Source organism: Ptychodera flava, chromosome 6 (assembly GCF_041260155.1).
Source record: "Ptychodera flava strain L36383 chromosome 6, AS_Pfla_20210202, whole genome shotgun sequence".
In the NCBI taxonomy this organism is placed as follows: domain Eukaryota; kingdom Metazoa; phylum Hemichordata; class Enteropneusta; family Ptychoderidae; genus Ptychodera; species Ptychodera flava.
Window position 1 is genome coordinate 9,276,498 of NC_091933.1, and position 13,885 is coordinate 9,290,382.

General features: G+C 36.5%; 1 protein-coding gene across 1 annotated transcript; it reads left to right on the top strand.

Annotated features, from left to right (window-relative positions):
* The first annotated feature begins 12,307 nt into the window (after window positions 1-12,307).
* Window positions 12,308-13,885, top strand: LOC139134257 (uncharacterized). The gene is made up of 2 exons (XM_070701167.1): window positions 12,308-12,782; window positions 13,837-13,885. The coding sequence occupies exons 1-2, from the start codon at window positions 12,314-12,316 to the stop codon at window positions 13,863-13,865; spliced, it is 498 nt and encodes a 165-aa protein (XP_070557268.1). The 5' UTR covers window positions 12,308-12,313; the 3' UTR covers window positions 13,866-13,885.

Consider the following 13,885-nt stretch of genomic DNA (forward strand, 5'->3'; position numbering starts at 1 on the left):
ACCGGAGATATCAAGGGTCTTCGTTTTGTACTTTTGACTTTGACAGATACGGTAAGCCGATGGCATTCGTTTGTGATTCCGATTTTCAAATAAATGCAACTATTTTAGGTTTTAATGTTTCATATGGCCATTTTTGCTATAGTTGTGGATGAATAACTCTCTCCTTGACCAAATGAAATAATCCCGACGAAAAATGGACGATTTTTACGAGAGATATGCCAGGGTCTTCGTTTTGTACATTTGGACTTGAAAAAGGCCCAAAATTAGTAGGTTTTTCTTAAATTACTCCAAAAATAAACGTCCAAATTTTGTTTTTGGCACGGAATTGACTTCCTCCCACTATTCGTCACAAAAAACCAATACCGACAATGAAGTGCCCTTAAATACAGGAGATATCAAGGGTCTTCGTTTTGTACTTTTGACTTTGACAGACTCGTATACGGTACTTGCCGCTGGCATTAGTTTAGGATTCCGATTTTCAAATAAATGCAACTATTTTAGGTTTAATGTTTCATATGGCCATTTTTGCTATAGTCGTGGATGAATAACTCTCTCCTTGACCAAATGAAATAATCCCGACGAAAATGGACGATTTTTACGAGAGATATGCCAGGGTCTTCGTTTTGTACATTTGGACTTGAAAAACGCCCAAAATTAGTAGGTTTTTCTTAAATTACTCCAAAAATATACGTCCAAATTTTGTTTTTGGTACGGAATTGACTTCCTCCCACTATTCGTCACAAAATAAACCAATACCGACAATGAAGTGCCCTTAAATACCGGAGATATCAAGGGTCTTCGTTTTGTACTTTTGACTTTGACAGACTCGTATACGGTACTTGCCGCTGGCATTAGTTTAGGATTCCGATTTTCAAATAAATGCAACTATTTTAGGTTTTAATGTTTCATATGGCCATTTTTGCTATAGTTGTGGATGAATAACTCTCTCCTTGACCAAATGAAATAATCCCGACGAAAAATGGACGATTTTTACGAGAGATATGCCAGGGTCTTCGTTTTGTACATTTGGACTTGAAAAACGCCCAAAATTAGTAGGTTTTTCTTAAATTACTCCAAAAATATACGTCCAAATTTTGTTTTTGGTACGGAATTGACTTCCTCCCACTATTCGTCACAAAATAAACCAATACCGACAATGAAGTGCCCTTAAATACCGGAGATATCAAGGGTCTTCGTTTTGTACTTTTGACTTTGACAGATACGGTAAGCCGATGGCATTCGTTTGTGATTCCGATTCTCAAATAAACGTAACTATTTTAGGTTTTAATGTTTCATATGGCCATTTTTGATATAGTTGTGGATGAATAACTCTCTCCTTGACCAATTGAAATAATCCCGACGAAAAATGGACGATTTTTACGAGAGATATGCCAGGGTCTTCGTTTTGTACATTTGGACTTGAAAAAGGCCCAAAATTAGTAGGTTTTTCTTAAATTACTCCAAATATACGTCCAAATTTTGTTTTTGGCACGGAATTGACTTCCTCCCACTATTCGTCACAAAATAAACCAATACCGACAATGAAGTGCCCTTAAATACAGGAGATATCAAGGGTCTTCGTTTTGTACTTTTGACTTTGACAGACTCGTATACGGTACTTGCCGCTGGCATTAGTTTAGGATTCCGATTTTCAAATAAATGCAACTATTTTAGGTTTTAATGTTTCATATGGCCATTTTTGCTATAGTTGTGGATGAATAACTCTCTCCTTGACCAAATGAAATAATCCCGACGAAAAATGGACGATTTTTACGAGAGATATGCCAGGGTCTTCGTTTTGTACATTTGACTTGAAAAACGCCCAAAATTAGTAGGTTTTTCTTAAATTACTCCAAAAATATAAGTCCAAATTTTGTTTTGGTACGGAATTGACTTCCTCCCACTATTCGTCACAAATAAACCAATACCGACAATGAATAGTCCTTAAATACCGGAGATATCAAGGGTCTTCGTTTTGTACTTTTGACTTTGACAGATACGGTAAGCCGCTGGCGTTCGTTCGGATTCCGATTCTTAAATAAACGTAACTAGTTTAGGTTTTAATGTTTCATATGGCCATTTTTGATATAGTTGTGGATGAATAACTCTCTCCTTGACCAAATGAAATAATCCCGACGAAAAATGGACGATTTTTACGAGAGATATGCCAGGGTCTTCGTTTTGTACATTTGGACTTGAAAAACGCCCAAAATTAGTAGGTTTTTCTTAAATTACTCCAAAAATATAAATCCAAATTTTGTTTTTGGTACGGAATTGACTTCCTCCCACTATTCGTCACAAATAAACCAATACCGACATGAATAGTCCTTAAATACCGGCGATATCAAGGGTCTTCGTTTTGTACTTTTGACTTTGACAGATACGGTATACCGATGGCATTCGTTTGTGATTCCGATTCTCAAATAAACGTAACTATTTTAGGTTTTAATGTTTCATATGGCCATTTTGATATAGTTGTGGATGAATAACTCTCTCCTTGACCAAATGAAATAATCCCGGACGAAAAATGGACGATTTTTACGAGAGATATGCCAGGGTCTTCGTTTTGTACATTTGGACTTGAAAAAGGCCCAAAATTAGTAGGTTTTTCTTAAATTACTCAAAAATATACGTCCAAATTTTGTTTTTGGCACGGAATTGACTTCCTCCCACTATTCGTCACAAAATAAACCAATACCGACAATGAAGTGCCCTTAATACACGGAGATATCAAGGGTCTTCGTTTTGTACTTTTGACTTTGACAGACTCGTATACGGTACTTGCCGCTGGCATTAGTTTAGGATTCCGATTTTCAAATAAATGCAACTATTTAGGTTTTAATGTTTCATATGGCCATTTTTGCTATAGTTGTGGATGAATAACTCTCTCCTTGACCAAATGAAATAATCCCGACGAAAAATGGACGATTTTTACGAGAGATATGCCAGGGTCTTCGTTTTGTACATTTGGACTTGAAAAACGCCCAAAATTAGTAGGTTTTTCTTAAATTACTCCAAAAATATATCGTCCAAATTTGTTTTTGGTACGGAATTGACTTCCTCCACTATTCGTCACAAAATAAACCAATACCGACAATGAATAGTCCTTAAATACCGGAGATATCAAGGGTCTTCGTTTTGTACTTTTGACTTTGACAGATACGGTATACCGATGGCTTCGTTCGTTTGTGATTCCGATTCTCAAATAAACGTAACTATTTTAGGTTTTAATGTTCATATGGCCATTTTTGATATAGTTGTGGATGAATAACTCTCTCCTTGACCAATGAAATAATCCCGACGAAAAATGGACGATTTTTACGAGAGATATGCCAGGGTCTTCGTTTTGTACATTTGGACTTGAAAACGCCCAAAATTAGTAGGTTTTTCTTAAATTACTCCAAAAATATACGTCCAAATTTTGTTTTTGGCACGGAATTGACTTCCTCCCACTATTCGTCACAAAATAAACCAATACCGACAATGAATAGTCCTTAAATACCGGAGATATCAAGGGTCTTCGTTTTGTACTTTTGACTTTGACAGATACGGTAAGCCGCTGGCGTTCGTTCGGATTCCGATTCTCAAATAAACGTAACTATTTTAGGTTTTAATGTTTCATATGGCCATTTTTGATATAGTTGTGGATGAATAACTCTCTCCTTGACCAATTGAAATAATCCCGACGAAAAATGGACGATTTTTACGAGAGATATGCCAGGGTCTTCGTTTTGTACATTTGGACTTGAAAAACGCCCAAAATTAGTAGGTTTTTCTTAAATTACTCCAAAATATACGTCCAAATTTTGTTTTTGGCACGGAATTGACTTCCTCCCACTATTCGTCACAAAATAAACCAATACCGACAATGAATAGTCCTTAAATACAGGAGATATCAAGGGTCTTCGTTTTGTACTTTTGACTTTGACAGTATACGGTAAGCCGCTGGCATTCGTTTCGGATTCCGATTCTTAAATAAACGTAACTATTTTAGGTTTTAATGTTTCATATGGCCATTTTTGCTATAGTTGTGGATGAATAACTCTCTCCTTGACCAAATGAAATAATCCCGACGAAAAATGGACGATTTTTACGAGAGATATGCCAGGGTCTTCGTTTTGTACATTTGGACTTGAAAAACGCCCAAAATTAGTAGGTTTTTCTTAAATTACTCCAAAAATATATATCCAAATTTTGTTTTTGGTACGGAATTGACTTCCTCCCACTATTCGTCACAAAATAAACCAATACCGACAATGAATAGTCCTTAAATACCGGAGATATCAAGGGTCTTCGTTTTGTACTTTTGACGTTGACAGGTACGAAAGCATGATCTAGCGTTGATTACAGATTACGAATCTAAAATTCACTGAATTATATTTGTTTTATTTGTTGTGAGGCATTTTTTACTACATTTATAATAATAAATGCATAAATGAATATCGAAGAGTTAAATAAATTATTTATTTATATTAATTAACATACATACATACATACATACATACATACATACATACATACATACATACATACATACATACATACATACATGTATACATACATACATACAGACATGCAGACAGATAGAGATAGATGGAGAGGTAGATAGATAGATAGATAGATAGATAGATAGATAGATATATATATATATATATATATATATATATATAATATATATATATATATATATAAAACAAGCTTAATGCACTTTGAACGTTTTTTTATTAAACAAAATGAACTGTCAACTTTACGCTGATCTTACATAGTCCTTTGTAATGGTAAAACATCAAATTTGTAGCGATTCGAACTTCAAGATAACTACTGTATTGTGATCGGTATTATTTTATGAAGGAAAACAATTGCTTAGAACAATTAAAGCGAGGGTCATCGGTTTATGATACTGTTGAAACATTTTTACACAAGGTACATGTGTACATGTTGCTTAATAAGTAATAGCATGGGTAGTACGACAGACCCTAACTTGGTGATGTGCATTTAATAGCCATCCTGACATCGCCGTATAAGTAACTGTGATTCTCCTTATCGCTTATAACAAATGCCAATTTGATGCGTGTTGAGACTGAGTAAAATAGTACGTTTTACATTGTAGTGCGAAACAATATAACTTTATCTGTGAGATGATTATCTACGTTCAATATTGAAGCTTACAAACACTTGCTTAGTCACTGAACTTCTCATTTGTAGCACTACAACCGTTATGAACGATCGTCCGGGTCTTGCACAGCGCCTGAAACATTTAGCACCAAAACAAGTGTCTGGATATCAAATTTTGGGTAACCCAACTGTCCCAAAAAAATCGTCAGCCCAAAAATTTGTCACTTTCAAATTCAGAGCAAATTTTACTAAATTTTATGTAATTTCCGCGTTGTATATCTTGTATGGGGTTTTACACACAAAATAAAATCAAACACGATTGGAACTAATTTGGGATAATTGGATGGTAAAGTAATGTCTATTTGATCTGTAAATGTAAGCTCATCTACTTTTTAGCTACGCTGTCAGCGACGCGGAGTTTATCAAATAGGTTGATTTTCCGTCGTCGTCCGTCATCCGTCAACAATTGCCTTCTCCTCGGAAACCGCAAGTCCGATTGCTTTGAAATTTTACATGCAGTTCACTTGGGGCTACTTCACTTAAGTTTGTTCAAATCGTAGTGAAATTTGCGTATTTGCATTTTAGGGGCATTTTTTCCAGTTTTTGGTAAAACAATCTTCTTCTCTGAAACCACTTGTCCGATTGCTTTGCAATTTAATATGCAGTTTACTTAGGGTGACTCCAGTCAGATTTGTTCAAATCGTGGTGAAATTTGCATATTTGTATTTTAAGGCAATTTTTGTCGTTTTTGGTAAAAAAATATTTAAAAACTTCTTCTTCAAAACTACCTGTCAGTTAGCTTTGCTATTTCCCTACGGATGATCTACTTCAGATTTGTTCAAATTGTGCAGAAATATTCAAATTTGCATTTTAAGGCAATTTTGCCATTTTAGGTAAAAAATTGTGTTTCTCAAAAAGTACTGGTTTGATAGTTTTGAAATTTGGTATAGAGGTTCCTACAGATCAACTAATTTCTGATGAAATCTGTAATTTTGTATTTTTCGGGCCAATTTTGCCATTTTTGGTCCAAAGATTTGTTTCTCAAAAACTGCAAAGATTTGTTTCTCAAAAACTGCAAGTCGATATCTTTGATATTTGGTATACAGTTTCCAAGGGGCTATTGTAATATATGATATATTGAAATTATGGTGAAATCTGCAATGTTTATTTTTGGGGCAATCTTTACCATTTTTGGTCAGAAAATTTTATTCTCAAAAAACTACTCGTCAGATAGCTTTGGTTGACATGTTCCTAGGGATGATCTGATGAGATATATTCAAATTATGATGAAATTGTGTATTTTTGCAGCTATTTTAGCCACTTTTTTCCGGCTACTGAATTGAGCTATCAAAGATTTCCACCTTCTTCATCAACATGTGTCAAAAATAGTTATTCTCTACATAAACACAGCGTAGCTATATCTTCCGTTAGGTCGCTTGTCTTTTTAAGTGACAATGCATTTGTTTTTATGAGTAATTTGTAATATTGCATCATTCCGCTATAGGGCACGTACAATTTTTGAGAAATTTGAAAAATATGAAAATCCAATTATCTCAAATTAGTTCCAATCGTGTTATCAACAAAAACAATCGTCGTCCTACCTAACCAAATTCTCGGAGACATGTTACAAGAAACACACAGTTGTTTAGGTCACGTACTTGGCAATAACAATACAAAAAACGAATTTGTGTAACCACTCAAGCCATTTCAATATATCCACAATACCATGTTAAAGTAAACATTAGTCAATTTTGATGCATGAAACAAATTCCAGTACGACCATTCGATTTATCCACTATGTGCTACTTAAAGAGGCACTCCCACTTGGTAACATTTTTAAAACGTATTTTTTAATGCCAACGGTCGATATTTGACGTGGCGACTGCGCGCGGATCGCGAGATATCGATAAAAACATGTCCTCAAAAAAGTAAAAGTTTGAATTCCGGTGGCCCACCTAAATTCAGCTTCCGAACATCGAACGTTCGGCACTGGGGCCATTGTCAACTAAGCTATGGAGTACGAGTCGACGCTGACGCTGCTGTACGCCACAGTACCACTCGCGTCGGTGATCGGTCATGCCCCATGGGGGAAAGCCGAGTCTTACTGACTCGGAGAAAAGACGGAAACAAAAGTTTGCTGATTCCGCCAGAATTCGCATAGGTGACTAGCACATACGTGCGGTTGATACATAGCGGCCGCCGCGTGGTATGCACGCATACCGCGCGCGGCGGCCGCTATGTATCGAACCACGCGCAACTGTGTGGCAGACGACAAAATGTAGTCATCAGAGGCGGCTAACTAATATTTTACAGGTAAAAACTGATATCTATGTGGTATTGGTTAAAAATATAATAGAACTGACTGAGAATAATGAAAAAGACAAAAACTAAGGAGAAGTTTAAAAAAAAACTTTATACCTGAAGTGAAGGCATAATGCTGTATATATAAAGTCTTCGCATTGGGAGGTAAATTAATTGCGTCATTCGAACTTATTATGGACTCCCTAGAATATCGTCAATCAGCACTACAACAAACCTTCGGGGGATTTCGGGTCATAATCAGAAAACAATCGTAAAACTTCGGAATGTGAAAAAATACGCTTGGGAAGTGTGAGGAAGTCAATTCCGTACAAAAAACAAAATTTGTTAATTTTTGGAGTAATTTAAAATAGTTTGCATTTATTTGAAAACCGGAATCCTAAACTAATGCCAGCGGCAAGTACCGTATACGAGTCTGTCAAAGTCAAAGTACAAAACGAAGACCCTTGATATCTCCTGTATTTAAGGGCACTTCATTGTCGGTATTGGTTTATTTTGTGACGAATAGTGGGAGGAAGTCAATTCCGTACCAAAACAAAATTTGGACGTATATTTTTGGAGTAATTTAAGAAAAACCTACTAATTTTGGGCTTTTTCAAGTCCAAATGTACAAAACGAAGACCCTGGCATATCTCTCGTAAAAATCGTCCATTTTTCGTCGGGATTATTTCATTTGGTCAAGGAGAGAGTTATTCATCCACAACTATATCAAAAATGGCCATATGAAACATTAAAACCTAAAATAGTACGTTTATTTGAGAATCGGAATCACAAACGAATGCCATCGGTATACCGTATCTGTCAAAGTCAAAAGTACAAAACGAAGACCCTTGATATCTCCGGTATTAAGGACATTCATTGTCGGTATTGGTTTATTTTGTGACGAATAGTGGGAGGAAGTCAATTCCGTCCAAAAACAAAATTTGGACGTATACAAAAACAAAATTTGGACGTATATTTTTGGAGTAATTTAAGAAAAACCTACTAATTTTGGGCGTTTTTCAAGTCCAAATGTACAAAACGAAGACCCTGGCATATCTCTCGTAAAAATCGTCCATTTTTCGTCGGGATTATTTCAATTGGTCAAGGAGAGAGTTATTCATCCACAACTATATCAAAATGGCCATATGAAACATTAAAACCTAAAATAGTTGCATTTATTTGAAAATCGGAATCCTAAACAATGCCAGCGGCAAGTACCGTATACGAGTCTGTCAAAGTCAAAAGTACAAAACGAAGACCCTTGATATCTCCTGTATTTAAGGACTATCATTGTCGGTATTGGTTTATTTTGTGACGAATAGTGGGAGGAAGTCAATTCCGTACCAAAAACAAATTTGGACGTATATTTTTGGAGTATTTAAGAAAAACCTACTAATTTTGGGCCTTTTTCAAGTCCAAATGTACAAAACGAAGACCCTGGCATATCTCTCGTAAAAATCGTCCATTTTTCGTCGGGATTATTTCATTTGGTCAAGGAGAGAGTTATTCATCCACAACTATATCAAAAATGGCCATATGAAACATTAAACCTAAAATAGTTACGTTTATTTGAGAATCGGAATCCAAACGAATGCCAGCGGTATACCGTATCTGTCAAAGTCAAAAGTACAAAACGAAGACCCTTGATATCTCCGGTATTTAAGGACTATTCATTGTCGGTATTGGTTTATTTTGTGACGAATAGTGGGAGGAAGTCAATTCCGTACCAAAAACAAATTTGGACGTATATTTTTGGAGTAATTTAAGAAAAACCTACTAATTTTGGGCGTTTTTCAAGTCCAATGTACAAAACGAAGACCCTGGCATATCTCTCGTAAAAATCGTCCATTTTTCGTCGGGATTATTTCATTTGGTCAAGGAGAGAGTTATTCATCCACAACTATAGCAAAAATGGCCATATGAAACATTAAAACCTAAAATAGTTGCATTTATTTGAAAATCGGAATCCTAAACTAATGCCAGCGGCAAGTACCGTATACGAGTCTGTCAAAGTCAAAAGTACAAAACGAAGACCCTTGATATCTCCTGTATTTAAGGGCACTTCATTGTCGGTATTGGTTTATTTTGTGACGAATAGTGGGAGGAAGTCAATTCCGTACCAAAAACAAAATTTGGACGTATATTTTTGGAGTAATTTAAGAAAAACCTACTAATTTTGGGCGTTTTTCAAGTCCAAATGTACAAAACGAAGACCCTGGCATATCTCTCGTAAAAATCGTCCATTTTTCGTCGGGATTATTTCATTTGGTCAAGGAGAGAGTTATTCATCCACAACTATATCAAAAATGGCCATATGAAACATTAAAACCTAAAATAGTTACGTTTATTTGAGAATCGGAATCACAAACGAATGCCATCGGTATACCGTATCTGTCAAAGTCAAAAGTACAAAACGAAGACCCTTGATATCTCCGGTATTTAAGGACTATTCATTGTCGGTATTGGTTTATTTTGTGACGAATAGTGGGAGGAAGTCAATTCCGTACCAAAAACAAAATTGGACGTATATTTTTGGAGTATTTAAGAAAAACCTACTAATTTTGGGCGTTTTTCAAGTCCAAATGTACAAAACGAAGACCCTGGCATATCTCTCGTAAAAATCGTCCATTTTTCGTCGGATTATTTCAATTGGTCAAGGAGAGAGTTATTCATCCACAACTATATCAAAAATGGCCATATGAAACATTAAACCTAAAATAGTTACGTTTATTTAAGAATCGGAATCCGAACGAACGCCAGCGGCTTACCGTATCTGTCAAGTCAAAAGTACAAAACGAAGACCCTTGATATCTCCGGTATTTAAGGACCATTCATAGTCGGTATTGGTTTATTTTGTGACGAATAGTGGGAGGAAGTCAATTCCGTACCAAAAACAAAATTTGGACGTATATTTTTGGAGTAATTTAAGAAAAACCTACTAATTTTGGGCGTTTTTCAAGTCCAAATGTACAAAACGAAGACCCTGGCATATCTCTCGTAAAAATCGTCCATTTTTCGTCGGGATTATTTCATTTGGTCAAGGAGAGAGTTATTCATCCACAACTATAGCAAAAATGGCCATATGAAACATTAAAACCTAAAATAGTTGCATTTATTTGAAAATCGGAATCCTAAACTAATGCCAGCGGCAAGTACCGTATCGAGTCTGTCAAAGTCAAAAGTACAAAACGAAGACCCTTGATATCTCCTGTATTTAAGGGCACTTCATTGTCGGTATTGGTTTATTTTGTGACGAATAGTGGGAGGAAGTCAATTCCGTGCCAAAAACAAAATTTGGACGTATATTTTTGGAGTAATTTAAGAAAAACCTACTAATTTTGGGCCTTTTTCAAGTCCAAATGTACAAAACGAAGACCCTGGCATATCTCTCGTAAAAATCGTCCATTTTTCGTCGGGATTATTTCATTTGGTCAAGGAGAGAGTTATTCATCCACAACTATATCAAAAATGGCCATATGAAACATTAAAACCTAAAATAGTTACGTTTATTTGAGAATCGGAATCACAAACGAATGCCATCGGCTTACCGTATCTGTCAAAGTCAAAAGTACAAAACGAAGACCCTTGATATCTCCGGTATTTAAGGACTATTCATTGTCGGTATTGGTTTATTTTGTGACGAATAGTGGGAGGAAGTCAATTCCGTACCAAAAACAAAATTTGGACGTATATTTTTGGAGTAATTTAAGAAAAACCTACTATTTTGGGCGTTTTCAAGTCCAAATGTACAAAACGAAGACCCTGGCATATCTCTCGTAAAAATCGTCCATTTTTCGTCGGGATTATTTCATTTCGTCAAGGAGAGAGTTATTCATCCACAACTATATCAAAAATGGCTATATGAAACATTAAAACTTAAAATAGTTGCGCCTATTTGAGAATTACAATCCGAAACCAATACTAGCGGCTTGCCGTATCTGTCAAAGTCAAAAGTACAAATCAAAGAACTGTGATATCTCCGGTATTTAAGGGCCATATTTCGCCGTATTTCGGTTGAACTTCGTGTATTGTGTTTGAAATGTTAGCCGCCATCGTTATCAAGTCGCGCAGGCGAGTGTTTCAGTTTGATTCCGATGCGATGGTAATTTGGCGTGTATTATGTCTGAAACAGCGTAATTACTGCGTACTAAATACTATAACGTTCGATCCGTCCTTGCCGGTTAGAGTGCATCGTGCCTTTAATCCAAATTCAGGGGTCTTCGGTCTTCGGTCTTCGATCTTCGGTCTTCGGTCTTCGATCTTCGGTCTTCGTTTTGTATACCCCCGTTTACTGCTTGCAATTCCGTTTCATCAAGTTTACAGTCAGATTACAAATTTCGGTGACACGATCTCGTGTTTGAATACCAGCCGGCAAACAATTATTTTTAGGCGATCCACAGTGACAGTTGCAATTGAAACGTGTTAAAAGGACAACCTCTACGACTTTTGGTATAAATACTTTCATTCTTTCTGTAAATCAAGATCACTTCATCCTTCTTCTCAATTAAGTATAATGAAATGCATAGTGGAAATATAGATAGGTAGGCTTATGCGTCGACCTTGACCGTCACAGACCACCTTTTAGCGATCTACCCAGATATAAACTGTTTGCGTATATATCGAAAAAGTTTGAAAATGTGAGCAAGTTTGCACTGACTGCCAATTTTATCAGAGACTGAATTAGGGCTGAGTACTGTTGATCAACATTACGGTATGAAGTTCTACAGCAACTCGCGCACTTTGTTCAAGTCGCTATGGATTTTGACGCGTCACCTCCATGCTACCCTGAATTCTCCCATGCGTTCTTGACATTCGCACAATCATTTGCGCACAATACTCTCCAATCCTTTCTTCCAAGTTGAGTTACCATGACGATTCCATTTCAGACAGAGGAAAAATGAAGTATGATGTCAGACAGACTGAACTGACTATTGATTCGATCACAATAAGTGATGGCGTCATCAACGACCCATCTGCAGACGAACACAGTCGGCCAGAAAGCTCGAAAATTCCGCTACCTATCCGAGCGGCTTTGTACTTGATGGGCTACTTCAACATCTGCCGAGTTCCAAAGAAAGATCTCTGCAGATGGTGCAGCGCTATCAAGGCAAGGGCATATCAATTCGCAAAGAGTACGCCTGCGGAACTTTTACTGGGTATGGCCGACCAGGAAAGGGATGGAGTCACGACGCATGACAGATCCTCGATTGAGAATCAGCGAGTAGATTCCCTGGTGCCCATTTGCGATATTGATGGCTGTTCTGGTAGTATTTCATCAACCAACAACCAGTTAGAAGAATCATGCTGCAGTGAATGTGGTGTCAACGGCGCAATTTCAGTGAACGTCAAGCCGAGAAAATTACACGGTAAGGTAACATTTCCTTCAAGTAGAGCGTACTCAATCATATTAAGCCATATCACTTATATAGACAAATTGTATAACATTGTCGATAAATTGTACATTTCATAAAAAGTATTGGCCTTAAAGTGAGCAATACGTATTGAGTACAGGGAGCTCAAACAATCGGTAGAAAGTCCCCCTAATTATCTTTAGGCCAAAAATAAAAAGAAATTGTGCTGTTCTGATAACATGGTTTTCAAAAATAGGGTAGGTAGGTCGGCAGGGATTTTTTTTCCAAAATATTTTTATTTTTAAATATGCATTTTTTAGAGGTTCAGTGCGGTCGAACACTGGCCACAACATTTCCAGAAAAACGTATCATACATATAAAAGGAATAAAAACATAAAAAACGTCCATGTCAAGCTAAAATCAAATGCCAGGTAACGAACACGTGATTTTACAGTTTTTTTTTCTTTTTTTACTCCGTGTTTACGCTGCTCTGAAAAGTTTAGGGTCGGCAGGTAAAAAATAGGGTAGGTCGGGTTATCGGAACAGCACAATTTTTTTGCTTTGGCCTTACTGCAACTAAGTGTGCAGCATGCCAGCACTGTCCAGTTAAGGTAGGATGCCCCTTGGGGATTGGTATTAGGACACTCAATTTTTTACAACGCTTTTCTGTCTACCATGGGCTTATTTTGAATCTCCAGGAGTGAATAAACAGCGGCCACTTTGAATTACAAATAACAGTACAATCCGGGGAAATTGTTTAGCTGGTACCAAACTTTGCACGGTCAGCCCTGAATTTTGATCTTGATCTTGAAATGGAATAACAGAAAGTTGGTTTGAGGAAAGATTGGGAAAAAGCTTAAGTGTTTCGACTTTCAAGGCGCATATAACCTTAAATCACCGAATCGAAAGCTGTAAGTAAACATTTAAAATTCTTTACGTCTGTTCAAAACGTGGAAAAGAAATTTCAGCATGCATAAGTTATCATTGGACTCTTAAACATCATATACTTGCATTAACAGATGTCCAACCATGAAGTGACTGTGTTCCGGTTTTTTGCTTCCAATTTCAGGAACTGTGAGCAGCAAAAACAGAGAATAAAAGATTGTTTGTCATGGGTT